Genomic DNA, 15,719 nt, shown 5'->3' with positions numbered 1-15,719 from the left:
ACTTTTGTGTATTAGTTTCCAGCTTCTCAATTCTCTCTTCAATTACAGACATTCGTTGTCTGTCAGTCTGGATCTCTTGCTTTAGACTGAGCAGTTCATCCTTGACTTCTGAGAGTTTACTGGCATTGTCAGTTAACATTAATTTGATTTTAAAGAGTTCCGCCATAATATCTGATTTATCAGTAAAATCTTCAGTTTCCAGCGGGATCGGCACACTCGACGGTGACACGGGAGTAACTTTTGATCTTTTCGCCGATACACCCGATGTGCACGGCTTTTCAGACTTTCCCTGCCTCGTCGCAGCCATTTCCGACGCTGTTTTTTTATTATTTTAACTCGGGCGAGCGAAGCAAAACAGTTGATTTCTTACAGTTTGTTGCCTGGATTTGAGGAGCGCCGCGGTTAAGCTGCCATATTGTGCGCGCTCCAAGCCACGCCCCCTCAGGGCTGATTGATTTTATCCTCAAGTGGCTCTTTGATTTGGCAACCTCTGGTCTGAAAGCGGCCGTGGCTTTGCCTTTTGTGGCCAGAGCCTGCCACTCCAAGCTTTGCCAAGATCCTGCCACTGTAGTGCTCTGGGATCTTTCCTTTTTGATTTCTGGTGTGGATTATGTAGAAAATGACTTGTATGATCTCTTCAGAATGGTGAGCAAGCTCTTGGCATACTCTACCTCCACACGCAGAATGCTGTGGATCAGACAGTGGTCCGGTGATTCATCCTCCAAGGCAACTCTCAGTAAGCTACCATTTCAAGGGCAAATACTGGTCAGTAAAGGTCAGGGCGACCTTATGGCTGGTGTGCAGGATCATAAACCCAGGTCCTTGCCTGATAGCAGGCCCCGGTCCTCTCGAGGACTGGGACATTCTAGATTTCTTTCGTTCCTCTAGGTTTTCCCTTCTGTACTATGGAGAACCTCTGACCCGAGGAGCTTATCAGTCAGCCAAACAGCGATTTGGTGGAACTCGGCTTACACAGTGTTCGGGAGGTTGCTCTGCATCTACCCCAAAGAAACAATTATGACACCAGACTCCCAGCCAAGCCTCCACAGATCTTTGTGGGAAGCAATTGGTCTTCCTGTAGGGGTGGGTGGCCATCACCTCCGATTGCTGAGAACTGGATATTCCTCAGGATGGCTACAAACTTGAGTTTTATCTATCCTTTCATAGATGTTTCTGGGCTCCCTGGTGGGGAGACCAGTCAGGGTGGCCCAGGTAGAGGCCAAGGTCCTAAGGACCCACGGCAACAAGAGGGCATCCGTTGAAAATCAGGGGTGGGAAATTTCATGGCGACACCAGAAAATATTTCTTCACCGAAAGGGTGGTTGACCACTGGAATAATCTTCCATAACAGGTAATTGAGGCCAGCAGCGTGTCAGATTTTAAGAAAAGATGGGATTGGCATGTGGGATCTCTTCATGGAGGTAGTTAGGGGGTGGGCCATTAGTGTGGGCAGACTAGATGGGCCGTGGCCCTTTTCTGCCATCATTTTCTATGTTTCTATGTTTCTAGAGGCTATAGAACCCAGCTCTGAGTCCTACTCGGGCTCCGGTAGATACGTGATATACTTCATCATGCCAAAGAGAGGCTCAGAAGACTGGAGACCAATCTTGGATCTCAAGGCAGTCAATGTGGCCCTCAAGGTTCCCCACTTCAGGATGGAAGTGGTTCAGTCTGTGATCGTCTTGGTGGCTCCTGGGGAATTTCTGACTTCCATGGATTTGACAGGAACCTAGCTTTATAGCTCCATTTTTTCCAGAACACAGGAAATATCTATAGTTCCATGTTCTGCACCAGCACTTCCAGTTTGCGGCCTTGCCCTTCGGGTTGGCGACGGTGCCTCGGACCTTCACCTAAGTGATGGTGGTGGTAGCAGCTCGGAATCCAAGTCTATCTGTATCTGGACGACTGGCTCATTAGAGCCCAGTCTGAGTCCGAGGAGCATCAAGCAGTTCGCCAGGTCGTTCAGCTGCTTCAGGGCCTAGGCTGGGTGATCAGCTTTCAGAAGAGCCAGCTCGTTCCAACACAGGACTTGGAGTACTCGGGGGTCTGGTTCGGATCAGGGCTGAATAGGAAAATACAGACTTCTGTTGAAGTACTTGGAAGCCATGATCAAGTTTCAAGTGTCAGGCCGGCTTCGAAAGCCACCATTTCCAGTAGGATCCACATGGCTATTTCATCCGCCTATGTTTCAGCTGGAAAGAGGCCTCTGATTTCTACTAGAGACGTTTCTTCCTCATGGGCAGAGTCATCAGCAGTTTCCCTTGAGAAGATTTGTAGGCCAGCTACTTGGTCTTGCTTACATGCTTTACAAAATTTTATAGGATTGACGCGGTGGCTAAGCAGGATGCTTGTCTTGGTTCTTCGGTACTGAAAGCCAATTCATTGGTCCCACCCTGATTTTATGGGACTGCTCTGTTACATCCCACTTGTCCAGCAATAGAGTGAGATTGTAGAAGAATGAAAGATTAGGCTCTTATCTTTGCTAATCTTGTAAAACCACACGCTTTTCCTGGAACCTGCCATGGGAGTTGTTGATTTTCTGCCTTATAAGTACTAGTAAGCTGCACTTCCGGGTTCTTGACCAGCTTTTAGAACATAAGAACATAAGTAATGCCTCCACTGGGTCAGACCCGAGGTCCATCGTGCCCAGCAGCCCGCTCACGCGGCGGCCCAACAGGTCCAGGACCTGCGCAGTAGCTCCCTATCTATACCCCTCTATCCCTTTTTCCAGCAGGAAATCGTCCAATCCTTTCTTGAAATCCAGTACCGTACTCTGTCCTATTACATCCTCTGGAAGTGCATTCCAGGTGTCCACCACACGCTGGGTAAAGAAAAACTTCCTAGCATTTGTTTTGAATCTGTCCCCTTCCAATTTTTCCGAATGCCCTCTTGTTCTTCTATGTTTTGAAAGTTTGAAGAATCTGTCCCTCTCTACTTTCTCTATGCCCTTCATGATCTTGTAGGTCTCTATCATATCTCCTCTGAGTCTCCGCTTTTCCAGGGAGAAGAGCCCCAGTCTCTCCAATCTTTCAGTGTATGAGAGGTTTTCCATGCCCTTAATCATTCGTGTCGCTCTCCTCTGGACCCTCTCAAGTGTTGCCATATCCTTCTTAAGGTACGGTGACCAATACTGAACACAGTACTCCAGGTGCGGGCGCACCATTGCCCGATATAACGGCAGGATGACTTCTTTTGTTCTGGTCGTAATACCATTTTTAATACTACCCAACATTCTGTTTGCCTTCTTCGCGGCTGCTGCGCATTGCGCCGTTGACTTCATTGTTGTATCCACCAGTACACCCAAATCTCTTTCAAGGTTACTTCTCTCTAATACTAATCCCCCCATTTGGTAGCTGAACATCGGGTTCTTTCTCCCTATATGCATGACCTTACATTTCCCTACATTGAAGTTCATCTGCCATTTATTCGCCCACTCCTCCAGTTTGTTTAGGTCCCTTTGTAGGTCCTCACACTCTTCCGTAGTTCTAACCCTTCTACAGAGTTTAGTGTCATCTGCAAATTTTATAACTTCACATTTCATCCCCGTTTCCAGGTCATTAATAAATACATTAAACAGCAGCGGTCCCAGTACAGACCCCTGCGGAACTCCGCTCGTGACCTTCCTCCAGCCCGAGTAGTGACCCTTCACTCCAACCCTCTGTCTTCTGCCTGCCAACCAGTGTTTGACCCATCTGTGTACGTCCCCTTCCACCCCTTGGTTCCACAGCTTCCTAAGTAGCCGCTCATGGGGTACCTTGTCAAAGGCCTTTTGGAAGTCGAGATAAATGATGTCTACGGGTTCCCCTTTGTCCAACTGGCTGTTCACCCCCTCAAAGAAGTGCAGTAAATTTGTTTGGCACGATCTTCCTTTGCAGAAGCCATGTTGGCTCGCTTTCATCAGCCCATGTTTTTCGATGTGCTCACAGATGCTGTCCTTTATCAGTGCTTCTACCATCTTGCCCAGAACCAATGTCAAACTTACCGGCCTGTAGTTTCCCGGGTCTCCTCTTGACCCCTTTTTAAATATAGGTGTAACATTTGCTATCTTCCAGTCCTCCGGGATCTCCCCAGTTTTCAAGGATAGGTTTGCCTTGGAGGTCTCTAGCTGTGGCACCTCCTCTCTGTTAGTGCGGGCTGTCTCATTATAGCACAGTTTCTTTCAGGTTTGTAATCCACCTTCTCAACTTCTCTTGAATTTACCAATGATCCAATATTGTAACCCACAATTTATAACTCTTTTGTAATCCGCCTTGAACTGCAAGGTAATGGCGGAATAGAAATATCTAATGTAATGTAATGTTTATACTGTTTGCTATCCTGTTCAATTATTATGATTGTTTTGAAATTTCATGTTATGAGCAGATTAAACTTGTTTGTCGGGGAGTTTCCCTGTTCCCTTCCCTTCCCTTTTGTCTGTATCCTCTACAAGTGTGACTGTCTGTCTGCTTTTGCATGAACTGGAGACCAGAGAGGGCAGTTCTCAGGTAAGAGGGGAGGGTCAGAAAAATTATGTAAATAAGGCTTCCTACAAGCAGTCTCACGACAGGGGATGCATAACCAACTTGTCTAGGAATATTTATTTATTCAATTTTTTAGCCCGTCCTCCCAAAGGAGCCCAGAATGGGTTACAAAGTACATCCATAACAATCAAGACAGGACAGAGATGGCATAATTTACATAAATTACAATATAGACATGACAATAAAACATATGCTCTAAGTAGCATCTGGTGAGATTAGGTGACGTAGGTGTGTTGACTGAGTGGCATTTCTGGGTGAATGACTTTAAGGTGCTGGGATTGACAAGAAAGCAGATTAGCAAAGGTTAGAACCTATGCCGAAACGGATAGGGAAAGGCTAGTGAGAAGCAGATTGCTATCTGCTTGGTATGAATGGTCATGGCAATTGAGATTACACTCATATTGTAGAATTCCACGAGGTTCAGCACCTGGCAATGGTGCACCTAAGTGGAGGTGTCGGATTATACAATTGCCCCCTCATTGAGTGCTTTTTGTAAAGCTCTGTGAGCTCCTGTGTATGAAATTTAGGACTGTTGTTCATTTTCCTCTTCCCACAGATCCGTCTTCCCTCCGGAGACTCTTTCCGACAGTGCTTCCTAGCCAGTGCCCCTCTCGGGAAGGTGAAAGGACGCATCGATGAACTTTACCCACACCTGCAGTCCTTCAGCCTCCTGCAGACTTTTCCAAGGCGGCTCTTCAGTCAGGCAGAGCTCAGTGAGAGCCTGGAATCTCTGGGGTTAATGCCCAGTGCCACGCTCTGCGTCCAGAGTGGCGATTGTTTATCTGCTGAGTCCCCAGCTAATGTGGGTGCACCTTTTCAGGAGCAGGGCGCAGGTGCTTGGCCACTATCTCCCAGGCTTCAGGTTCTTCCGGATGACAGCCATGTATGGGGTGAGGGCGAGGTGCTGGGGGTCTGCGATAAGACTGCTAATCCGGAAGTACCCCTTCAGGAAGGGAAGGGGCTGCTGTCTGTGCTCAACCCTCCAGCACATGGAGTCGGCCCTGAGAATCCTGGGATACGTGGGCTGTCTGATACCACATCCAGACACCATATCTGGGGTAAGATGCTAGCTATGCTAAGCTTGTCATCCTCAAGAGCTGCAGCTCAATCAGATTTTCAGGTAGATTTGCATGGCCCACCTCTTGTATGCAGATACCAACCATACTGGATTGCAATCCTTTAGAGCCCCTGGGCTACTGTGGACTAGAGGTTTGGGCCCTGCTGCCCTACCTTATGGGCTGTTCTGGCTCCACTGTTCTTCTATCTTCCTGTTTCTTACCTCCTTCACCTTTCTGCGGGGGCTGGTGGCAGTGATGAGGGTGAATCCTAGATAACAAATTTGTAGCAAGGCAGGGGCTGGGGAAGTATGCCATACTTGGTTCCTTTCATATTTGTTTTCCTCTACAGGTCGTGGGCAGAGGCTGGTGGCAGGTGGTGAGGTTGGAGAGGGAAACGAACAAGATCCTGAAGAAGAAGATATCGTTTTACCTGGTAAGCTTTCCCCCCCTCTACATTTCTCACGAAACAAGCCTCTAGTCCTAGAGAGATCATATAAGGGGAGAGTGTGGTGCAGTGCTTAGAGCTCCAGCCTCTGCACCCTGAGGTTGTAGGTTCAAACCCCATGCTGCTCCCTGTGATCTTGAGCAGGTCACTTAATTCCCCCATTGCTTCAGGTACATTAGATAGATTGTGAGCCAGCTGGGGAAAAATGCTTGTGTACCTGAATCAATTCATGTAAACCATTCTGAATTCCCCTGGGACAATGGTATAGAAAACAAATATTTATTTAAAAATGTATGTACCGCATATAACTATGTGGTTTCCATATCACATACATAAAATCTTGTTTCCCTGCGATTACCACATATAACATAGACATCATAATCGTCCCTGTTATGAACAGGGATATTCAATCAATTCAGAAATAATAACAGGCTTTAAATCATACATTATTGTAAAAAAAAAAAATCTAAAAAGGAGCTTATCGGTGACAACCCTAGCCATGGTATAGGTGGTTCTCTTCATATCCAGGCCCAAAACTTAGATTGTGAGCCCACTAGGGAAAGAGAAAGTAACCGGGCATTGGTGACACCCAGAGAGGCAGTGTATCAAACACCATGACCCTTAACCAGTGGTGTGTGGTGAGGGCTTTCAGGAGATTTTGTGAATCCCCAGCTCATAAGAACATAAGAATTGCTGTTGCTTGGTCAGACCAGTGGTCCATCGTGTCCAGCAGTCCGCTCACGTGGCAGCCCTCTGGTCAAAGACCAGAGCCCGAACTGAGGCTAGCCCTATCTGTGTACGTTCTGGTTCAGCAGGAACTTGTCTAACTTTGTCTTGAATCACTGGAGGATGTTTTCCCCTATTACAGACTCCGGAAGAGCGTTCCAGTTTTCTACCACTCTCTGAGCGAAGAAGAACTTCCTTACATTCGTACAGAATCTATCCCCTTTCAACTTTAGAAAGTGCTCTCTCGTTCTCCCTACCTTGGAGAGGGTGAACAACCTGTCCTTATCTACTATAGAAACATAGAAGATGACGGCAGATAAGGGCCATAGCCCATCAGGTCTGCCCACTCTACTGACCCACCCCCAAGTCTACTATCCTAAGGATCCCACTCCTGGTGACAGGTTCCCTTGGCTTAACCCTCTAAGGGATCCCACATGGGCATCCCATTTGCTCTTAAATTCTTGCACGCTGTTTGCCTCGATCACCTGCACCGGGAGCTCGTTCCAAGGATCAACCACTCTCTCGGTGAAGAAATATTTCCTGGTGTCGCCATGAAATTTCCTGCCCCTGAGTTTGAGCGGATGCCCTCTTGTGGCTGAGGGTCCTTTGAGAAAGAGAATCTCTTCTTCCATCTCGATACGGCTGGTAATATACTCAAACGTCTCGATCATGTCTCCTCTCTCCCTACGTTCCTCGAGTGAGTACAGCCGCAAATTTTCAGCCTTTCCTCGTACGATAGATCCTTGAGCCCCAAGACCATCCTGGTGACCATCCGTTGCACCGACTCTACTCTCAGCACATCTTTTCGGTAGTGTGGCCTCCATAATTGCACACAGTATTCCAAATGAGGTCTCACCATGGTTCTGTATAATGGCATTATGACTTCAGGCTTCCGGCTGACGAAACTCCTGCAGATGCAACCTAACAACTGTCTTGCCTTAGATGAAGCTTTCTTCTTAGATGATCACTCCCAAGTCTCGTTCTGTTGAAGTTCTAGCTAAGGTCTTGCCATTCAAGGTGTAAGTTCTGCACGGATTTCTATTCCCTTCAGCCCTGCGTTTTTGTTTGATTGTTTTACTTTTTGCTTTCGTAATTTGATTTGTTGAGTACGCAGCCTGCTGAACCAGTCAAACTGCATCAAACAAAAAGTAACCCCCCAAAAAAGGAGGACTCTTTGGCTGGGGATTCTTTGAACCCCCTGAAGGCCCTGACAGTACTGATCTGAATTTGGTTGGCTGAGCAGCATCTGCCAGTTGCCTGCTCGACCAATCAAATTCAGAGCAGTACCTTCAGGGCCTTTAGGGGGTGGGGTGAATCCCCTGCCGTGATCCTTTAGCCTTCTATTGTCATTTATTCGGGGGGGGGGAGATCATAATGACCACCACTAATGGGCTATTGCTATGGTAAAGGAAAGGAGAAAAGCAGTTGTTGCAGTTCTGTCGGAGGGACTTTTTGTCCTGTTCAGCTACCTTGGCGTTCCCATAGCCTGAGGCAAGGTTTCACATTTGGTGATAGAACAGAGGTAGGGCTAATTCTGAAAGGTTGCCAAAATGTAGCACTAGGAGTAACTAGCACTAGCTCGCATTGTGCTCGCGGCTCACTGGAACGAACCAGTATCAGCAACTTGGCAGCAGATAGGACAGATATTAAAGCAACGGTAGCATATCTATTATTTAATGGCCCTTCAACATGAAAAGAGGCATGGGTATGATGGTATTTGGAGGAATTTTCTCTTGCGGTCCTGATGGCACCCTGGGGATGGTGGTGGGGGGGAGATATTTGGATAAGTCTTTTGAGTGTCTCTGTTCTATTAGGGAGGGGGAGGGGAGACTTGCAGGGGGATGTGGTCTTTGTGAACTTAGCATGGTTTCTGGTGGCTCAGTTTTTGCACTATTTAATTGCAGGGTTCCAGATATTTTTGTTTCTGTGTATTGATTGTGTCTGTTTTTCATAATAATAAAAATTTTCGGGGGACGTGGCTTCGCGGCGTGCTGAGATGGATGGGTGAATGAACGGCTCCATGGTGAAAAGCTAATATTGTGGAAAAAAGTAGATTAAAAGTTGTGTAAGTCAGGTAGAAAGAGTGTGTTTAGTTTTAAAATGGCTTCGGGCAAGCATAATAAAAACAGTTTGGCGGGATTAGGAGCGGGAAGCGAAAAGCGATCAAAATTAGAGTCGGTCTTCCCATCAACGGTCCCTTTGCCATCGGAGGACATTGAAATTAGAGATTTGATGAAAGAGTTACAGAGCATTAAAGAAAATGTACTGGAAAGTGCCAAGAATATAAAAGACCTTAAAGAAGAGTATCGGACCAGCAGGTAGGTTTTGTGCGTGATCGGCCGGTCTCTAAGAACCTTCGTCGTATCTTGCTGGCCCTGGAGAAATCTGGAGTGGATGGTACCCCCGCTGTACTTGTGAGCTTTGATGTCGAAAAGGCTTTTGATCGGGTGAGGTGGGGGTTCCTCTTTGCTATGCTGCAGGCGTATGGCTTTGGCTCTTTTTTCCTTAACGCTCTTTTGGCACTGTATAGTGATCCTGTGGCGCGGATTTCGGTGAATGGAGGCTTTTCGGACCCCTTTTCCATCAGTAGGGGGACCCGTCAGGGCTGTCCCCTGTCGCCCTTGCTGTTTGTGCTTTCCTTGGATCCCTTGATCCGGGAGCTGCAATCTAACATTGACATCAGTGGCCTTCAACTGGGTGCTTCTCATTTTAAGATTGCGGCCTTTGCCGATGATCTTTTGGTCTTTTTGATTGACCTGCAGTGCTCTTTGTCTACCCTCTTGGAGAGTATTAGGGAATATGGGGATTTTTCAGAGTTCACTTTAAATTTGAAGAAATCGGAGGCTTTGGCCTCTGCTGAAGGTCTACGGCGTTCTTGGAGGGGGACCTTTCCGTTGCAATGGGCGGATTCCTCCTTTCGCTATTTGGGCATCCAATTGTCCATGGATGTTCGGGAGCTTTACCGGTTGAATGTCACTCGTTTGCTCTCCACTACCGGTTCAGTGTTGGCCGCTTGGCGTAATCTGACTTTCCTTGCTGGGGAGGGTGCAACTTTTTCGGATGGTTTTATTCCCTAAGTGGCTTTATGTCCTACAGACTTTGCCTTTGTATCTCTTGCGTAAGGATATCCGGGCCCTCTCCTCTTTGTTGTCAAAGTTCTTTTGGGGGGGGGGGGTCGGAGACAGTTGCGGTGGCAGTTGCTGGTGGGCTCCTGGGGCGGGGGCGGTTTTGGGGTGCCGGATATTGCTCTTTATAATCAGGCGTGTCTTTTACGCCATGTCCGGGACTGGGTCTTAGGTACTGACCTTTATACTGATATCTTCCTGGAGCACGATTATTATTATCCTTCTCACCTTCTTTCTTTATTGCATGCTCGGTTGGCGGTGCTGCCAGTTTCCTGTCGCCGTAGTATTTTGTTTCGCCCCCTTTGGGAGGTGTGGCGATGGCTGCTGCCTTTTTGGCAGCAGGATCCTCATATTAGTGTGTTACTGCCTCTGACCGATAATCTTTCCTTTCCCCCAGACCAGACAGAGGACAACCAAAAGGAGCATAAAAAACACCAAGAGGAGTGTCACCGAGTGGTTAGGAAAGCAAAAAGAGAATATGAAGAAAGACTGGCAGGGGAAGCAACAAACTTCAAATCATTCTACAGGTACGTCAAGGGGAAGCAACCAGCTAGGGAGGAACTGGGACCCTTGAATGATGGAGACAGAAAGGGAGTGGTAAAAGAGGAAAAGGAGATAGCGGACAGGTTAAATGAGTTCTTCACGTCGGTTTTCACAAGGGAGGACACAATCAACATTCCGGAACCCGAGGAGATCGTAAAAGGAAATCAGGATGAAAATCTGGTTCAACTAGAGGTGAGCAAGGTGGATATCCTCAGGCAGATAGACAGGCTAAAGAGCGACAAATCGCCAGGTCCGGACGGCATTCACCCAAGGGTACTCAAGGAACTAAGGAACGAAATAGCTGAGCCACTTCGACAGATATGCAATCTATCCTTAAAAACTGGAGAGATTCCGGAGGACTGGAAAATAGCAAATGTCACGCCCATCTTTAAGAAAGGCCCAAGGGGAGACCCAGGAAACTACAGGCCTGTGAGCTTGACCTCGGTCCCGGGAAAGATGATGGAAGCGCTGATTAAAGACTGCATCTGGGAACACATCGAAAACACTGGGCAGCTAAAGCCAAGCCAGCATGGCTTCTGCAAGGGCAGGTCATGCCTCACTAACTTATTATACTTCTTTGAGGGGGTAAACAGCCAGGTGGATAAAGGGGAATCCATAGACATCATTTACCTTGACTTCCAAAAAGCCTTCGACAAGGTACCACACGAAAGACTGCTAAGGAAGCTATGAAACCATAGGGTGCAAGGGGTGGTCCACCGATGGATCAAAAACTGGCTGGCGGACAGGAAACAGAGGGTTGGAGTAAAGGGCCATTACTCAGATTGGAAATGGGTCACGAGTGGAGTTCCACAGGGGTCGGTGCTGGGACCGTTTCTGTTCAATATATTTATTAACGACCTGGAGGCGGGAACAAAATGTGAGGTTATTAAATTTGCGGATGACACTAAACTATACAGCAGGGTCAAAACCATGGAGGACTGCGAAGACCTCCAAAAAGATCTGACAACGCTGGAAGAGTGGGCCAAAAAAACGGCAAATGGGCTTCAACATTGGGAAATGCAAGGCCATGCATGTTGGGAAAAAGAACCCGATGTTCACTTACAAGATGGGGGGATCACCGCTAGGGGTGAGCAACCTTGAAAGAGACCTGGGAGTGTTGGTAGACACAACATTGAAGGTGTCGGCGCAGTGCGCCACAGCCTCAAGGAAAGCGAACAAAATGTTGGGTATCATTAAGAAAGGTATCACGACCGGGACGAAGGAAGTCATCCTGCCACTGTATCGTGCAATTGTGCACCCGCACTTGGAGTACTGTGTCCAGTACTGGTCGCCGTACCTCAAGAAGGACATGGTGGTACTTGAGAGAGTCCAGAGAAGAGCAACTAAACTAATAAAGGGTATGGGGGACCTCTCATATACTGACAGACTGAAAAAGCTGGGGCTTTTCTCGCTGGAAAAGCGACGACTTAGAGGAGACATGATAGAAACCTTCAAGATCATGAAGGGCATAGAAAAAGTGGACAGGGACAGAGTTTTCAAACTATGGGGAACCACAAGTACAAGGGGGCACTCAGTGAAATTGAGAGGGGAAAGGTTTAGAACAAATGCCAGGAAGTTCTTTTTCACCCAGAGGGTGGTAGATACATGGAACGCGCTACCGGAGGATGTGATAAGCAGAAGCACACTACAGGGCTTCAAAGAAGGTCTGGACAGGTACCTGGAGGACAAAGGAATTGAGGGGTACAGATAAGAGTAGAGGTAAGGTTATAGGGATAGAATTAGAGGTAAATGGTAAAATTAGTCAGAGACCACTATTCAGGCAGTGGGCCTGATGGGCCGCCGTGAGAGCGGACCGCTGGGCGAGATGGACCTCTGGTCTGCCTCAGCGGAGGCAACTTCTTATGTTCTTAAATCTTTATAGTTCCGGATTTTGCAAAAGCCACTGCCTATAAAAGAAAGCAGCTCTTAGACTTGCGCCCTCAACTGAGATCATTTGGTGCAAGATATGGGCTGGTATATGCGGCAACGATGAGGGTGACCTATGAAAATAAAACTCATAATTTTGATGAGTCAATTAAATTAAAGGAATTCTTAAATCAGTATGATCTGCCTATGGATTCTTGAACAATGATTTGGTAACTGAACTTCTTATATTTTTAATATTGCTCATGCCCATTTGTTTTGTATGGATACTTTAAAGGTTTGTTTTTTTTTTCCTGAAGTTTTGAGTTTATAGAGATTGAGAATTCTTCAACATGGAATTGATATAGTAAATTTGAAAATGGCTTAACATTCTGAAAATGACACGTGCTCACTTAGATCAGTTATAAACAATAATGGAAGATCTGTAAATTGATATGGCAAAATGGAAAGTGATATAAGATGTGAGGTGCAGTACTGGGATTGTTGAGGATCGCTTGTAAGATACGGCTAGATCCTCACTTTGACATAATATTATTAGTCGGACCTTTTATTGAATTCAGAGGTTAGAACTGCACAGGAAGATCTGTAAATGGATATGGCAAAGTGGAAAGTGATATAAGATGTGAGATGCAGTACTGGGATTGTTGAGGATCGCTTGTAAGATACGGCTAGATCCTCACTTTGAGATAATATTAATCTGACCTTTTATTGAATTCAGAGGTTAGAGCTGTACAGGAACAGAAAAGGGATGCTGTGATTTTTCTACCTTGGATATAAAAGAACTTGAAGAGAATCTCCAGAAGATCAGAAGATTTGCAGCAGTGTGTATGCTTGAAAAGGCTGAAAATGGAATGGATATTATATATTGTGCTTTGGGAAGTTTCCTCGACTACTATATTACATGATGAAAGATCCTGTGGTTGGATATGGCAAAATGGAATGAGTTATGAGTTATGGTGTGCAGTGCTGAGAAAATGGGGGTCGCTTGTATGATACGGTTGGATCCTCACTCGGCCTTATGCTGTTACTCTGACCTTTATTAAATTTAAAGATGGAGATGCATAGAAGATGGAAAGTGAATTGATGGTAGATACACCTTGGATTTTAAAAGAACTCGAAGATAGTTTTTCAGAAGATTGAAGGAATTGCAGCATTGTGAATACTGGGAAATGTCGAAAAGGGAAGAAGAGTATATGATGCACTTTGGAAAATTTCTTGAATTGCTATATTCTATGTATTGCATAATTAACTTCAAGGTTAAGATAATATTGGTAAAGAATGTTTAGCTGTATACCAAATTATGAATCTTCCATGGTGGTATGAGCCTGAAGTTTCATAATATGAAGTGTTTGAAGAATAGAGAAAAGAAGAAGGAGAAAGGAGAGAAGGAGAAAAAAAAAGGAGCATGTATAGCCTTATGTTTATTTAAGGTGATATAATGTTGTTCTAATAGAATATAACTCTTTAGTTGCCTTTATAACAAAATTTAATATGAGATAAGATTGAAAGGTTTTATTTTAGGTATAATCTCTTACTTGTTTTTTAGGTTTGAATGGAAGGATGAATGGAAGTATGAGTACATGGGGAAGTAAGCATTATAAAGGGTAGCAAATGTCTTTTTATGTTATCATTAAAAGAATAATAAAATGGGGTAATATTGAGTTGAAATTGAACTTTAATGAGTTTGGTCAATAAATGACTTGCATTATATTGTCTAGATAGATTAATGTACTTAGGTGAATTAGTATGAACTTAGCCTAGGGAGTGTTTTTCATTTACTTGATCCAATACGTACGTTTTGAAGCTGGCAATGATATATTGGGAGGGAGAGATGGGAGTGGGGTGGGGGATAGTGGGAGGGTATTTGGGATGGGGGAAGATTACTTTGAAGTTTCAAAATGGGGGGAAAAAGTATTTAATAATTATTATGTGGAAATATGTGAGTATTAAAATTTAATTTGTATAATGGATTTCAAGATTTATTCTTTAAATGTTAATGGCCTTAATCATCTGATAAAAAGGAAAAAATACATTACTATATTTAAAACAGCAGAATGCGGATGTTTATTTCATACAGGAGACTCACCTTAATGGAGATGAATCAAAGAAATTAATTGGTAATTGGGTAAAAGATTGTTGGGGTAGCTATTTTGATTAACAAAAAGTGCTCTGCAGGATTTAATATGGGGGCTGCAGATCAATCAGAAAGATGGGTGCATGTGAACATGAGTGTGGGCAATAATACTGTGGCGCTTTTTAATGTGTATGCCCCTAATTTGAATCAATTTGAATTTTTTAAAACCCTACAACAAATAGTTTTACCACTGGCTACTAATGACTTGTTAGTGGCAGGAGATTTTAATGCTGTTATGGATCCTATATTAGATAAAAAACCAAGCAAAATTTTAAAGTCATTAGGGTTGGATAATTTTGTAAATTCTTGTAATTAAAAGGATATTTGGCGTATTTTTCATTTTAATGATCAAGAATTTTCGTTCTGTTCGCATGTTCATAAATCTTTCTCTAGAATTGATTATATTTTTATTTCTGATAATTTAGTCCAAGATGTTACTAAAGCTTCTATAGATCCAATAATATTATCTGACCATGACAGTGTGTGAATTAGTTTTAATTTGACTAACCAAGATAATGTTAGGCCTGTTTGGAGGTTTAATAATGCATTGCTTGCATATCCAAAATTTTGTGAAGAATTTCAAGTAAAAATTGACGACTATTTTCAAATTAACAATACGGAGGAAGTCTCTGCAGAAATATTGTGGGATGCTTTTAAAGCAACGATTAGAGGACAAATTATATCTTTTTCAGCTTATTCTAAAAAACAATTAAAAAAGCAATTTTTTAAGTTAGAACAAGAAATTAAATTTTTGGAGTCAAAGTTGATTAGAAATTGGGAGAATTCTACGTTGCAAGCGTTATTAAAAGTTAAATACAAGTATAATGAGATTTCTTCTAAATTGGCTAGGAAAAATATTCTTTGTCAGCAAGCTTTGTATTATGGTAGTTCAAATAAGGCAGGAAGATTATTGGCTAATTATCTTAAAGCGAAAAAAAGAAAGACGAAAATAAGTGCAATTAAAGATGAGAAAGGAAATATAAATTTTCAAATTAGACCTATTTTAAATCAGTTTTTAAATTATTATAAAAACCTGTATTCTTCTGAGTCTTATTTAAATAAAGAAAAGGATGGTGTAGGTTTTTAAATTTTATTGAAGGTCCAAAGGTTCCTGATCATATAAAAAAAAGTTTAGAACCACCAATATCACTAAAAGAATTACAAATAGCATTGCAATCTCTTAGAATAGGGACCGCTCCAGGTGGTGATGGTTTTACGGTAGAGTTTTATAAAGCATTTCAAAATACCCTATTACCTTATTTATTAAATTTGTATCAGAAACAA

The 15,719-nt window shown here is 44.1% G+C and overlaps 1 protein-coding gene across 6 annotated transcripts in view; it reads left to right on the top strand.

Annotated features, from left to right (window-relative positions):
- LOC117354776 overlaps positions 1-15,719 on the top strand; it is a 209,284-nt gene that overhangs the window by 57,506 nt on the left and 136,059 nt on the right. For all 6 annotated transcript variants that reach the window (XR_004538249.1, XR_004538248.1, XM_033932741.1 and 3 more), the window contains exons 6-7: positions 5,077-5,578; positions 5,928-6,011. Coding sequence is in view for 4 of the 6 variants with exons in the window: in XM_033932741.1 (XP_033788632.1) it covers positions 5,077-5,578; positions 5,928-6,011 (586 nt within the window). In the remaining 2 variants the exon portion in view is untranslated. The remainder of the gene's footprint in view (positions 1-5,076; positions 5,579-5,927; positions 6,012-15,719) is intronic.

The sequence above is a fragment of the Geotrypetes seraphini genome, chromosome 2 (assembly GCF_902459505.1).
Source record: "Geotrypetes seraphini chromosome 2, aGeoSer1.1, whole genome shotgun sequence".
In the NCBI taxonomy this organism is placed as follows: domain Eukaryota; kingdom Metazoa; phylum Chordata; class Amphibia; order Gymnophiona; family Dermophiidae; genus Geotrypetes; species Geotrypetes seraphini.
Note: the sequence above shows the minus strand (reverse complement) of the source record. Positions and strands in the feature narration are given on the sequence as shown.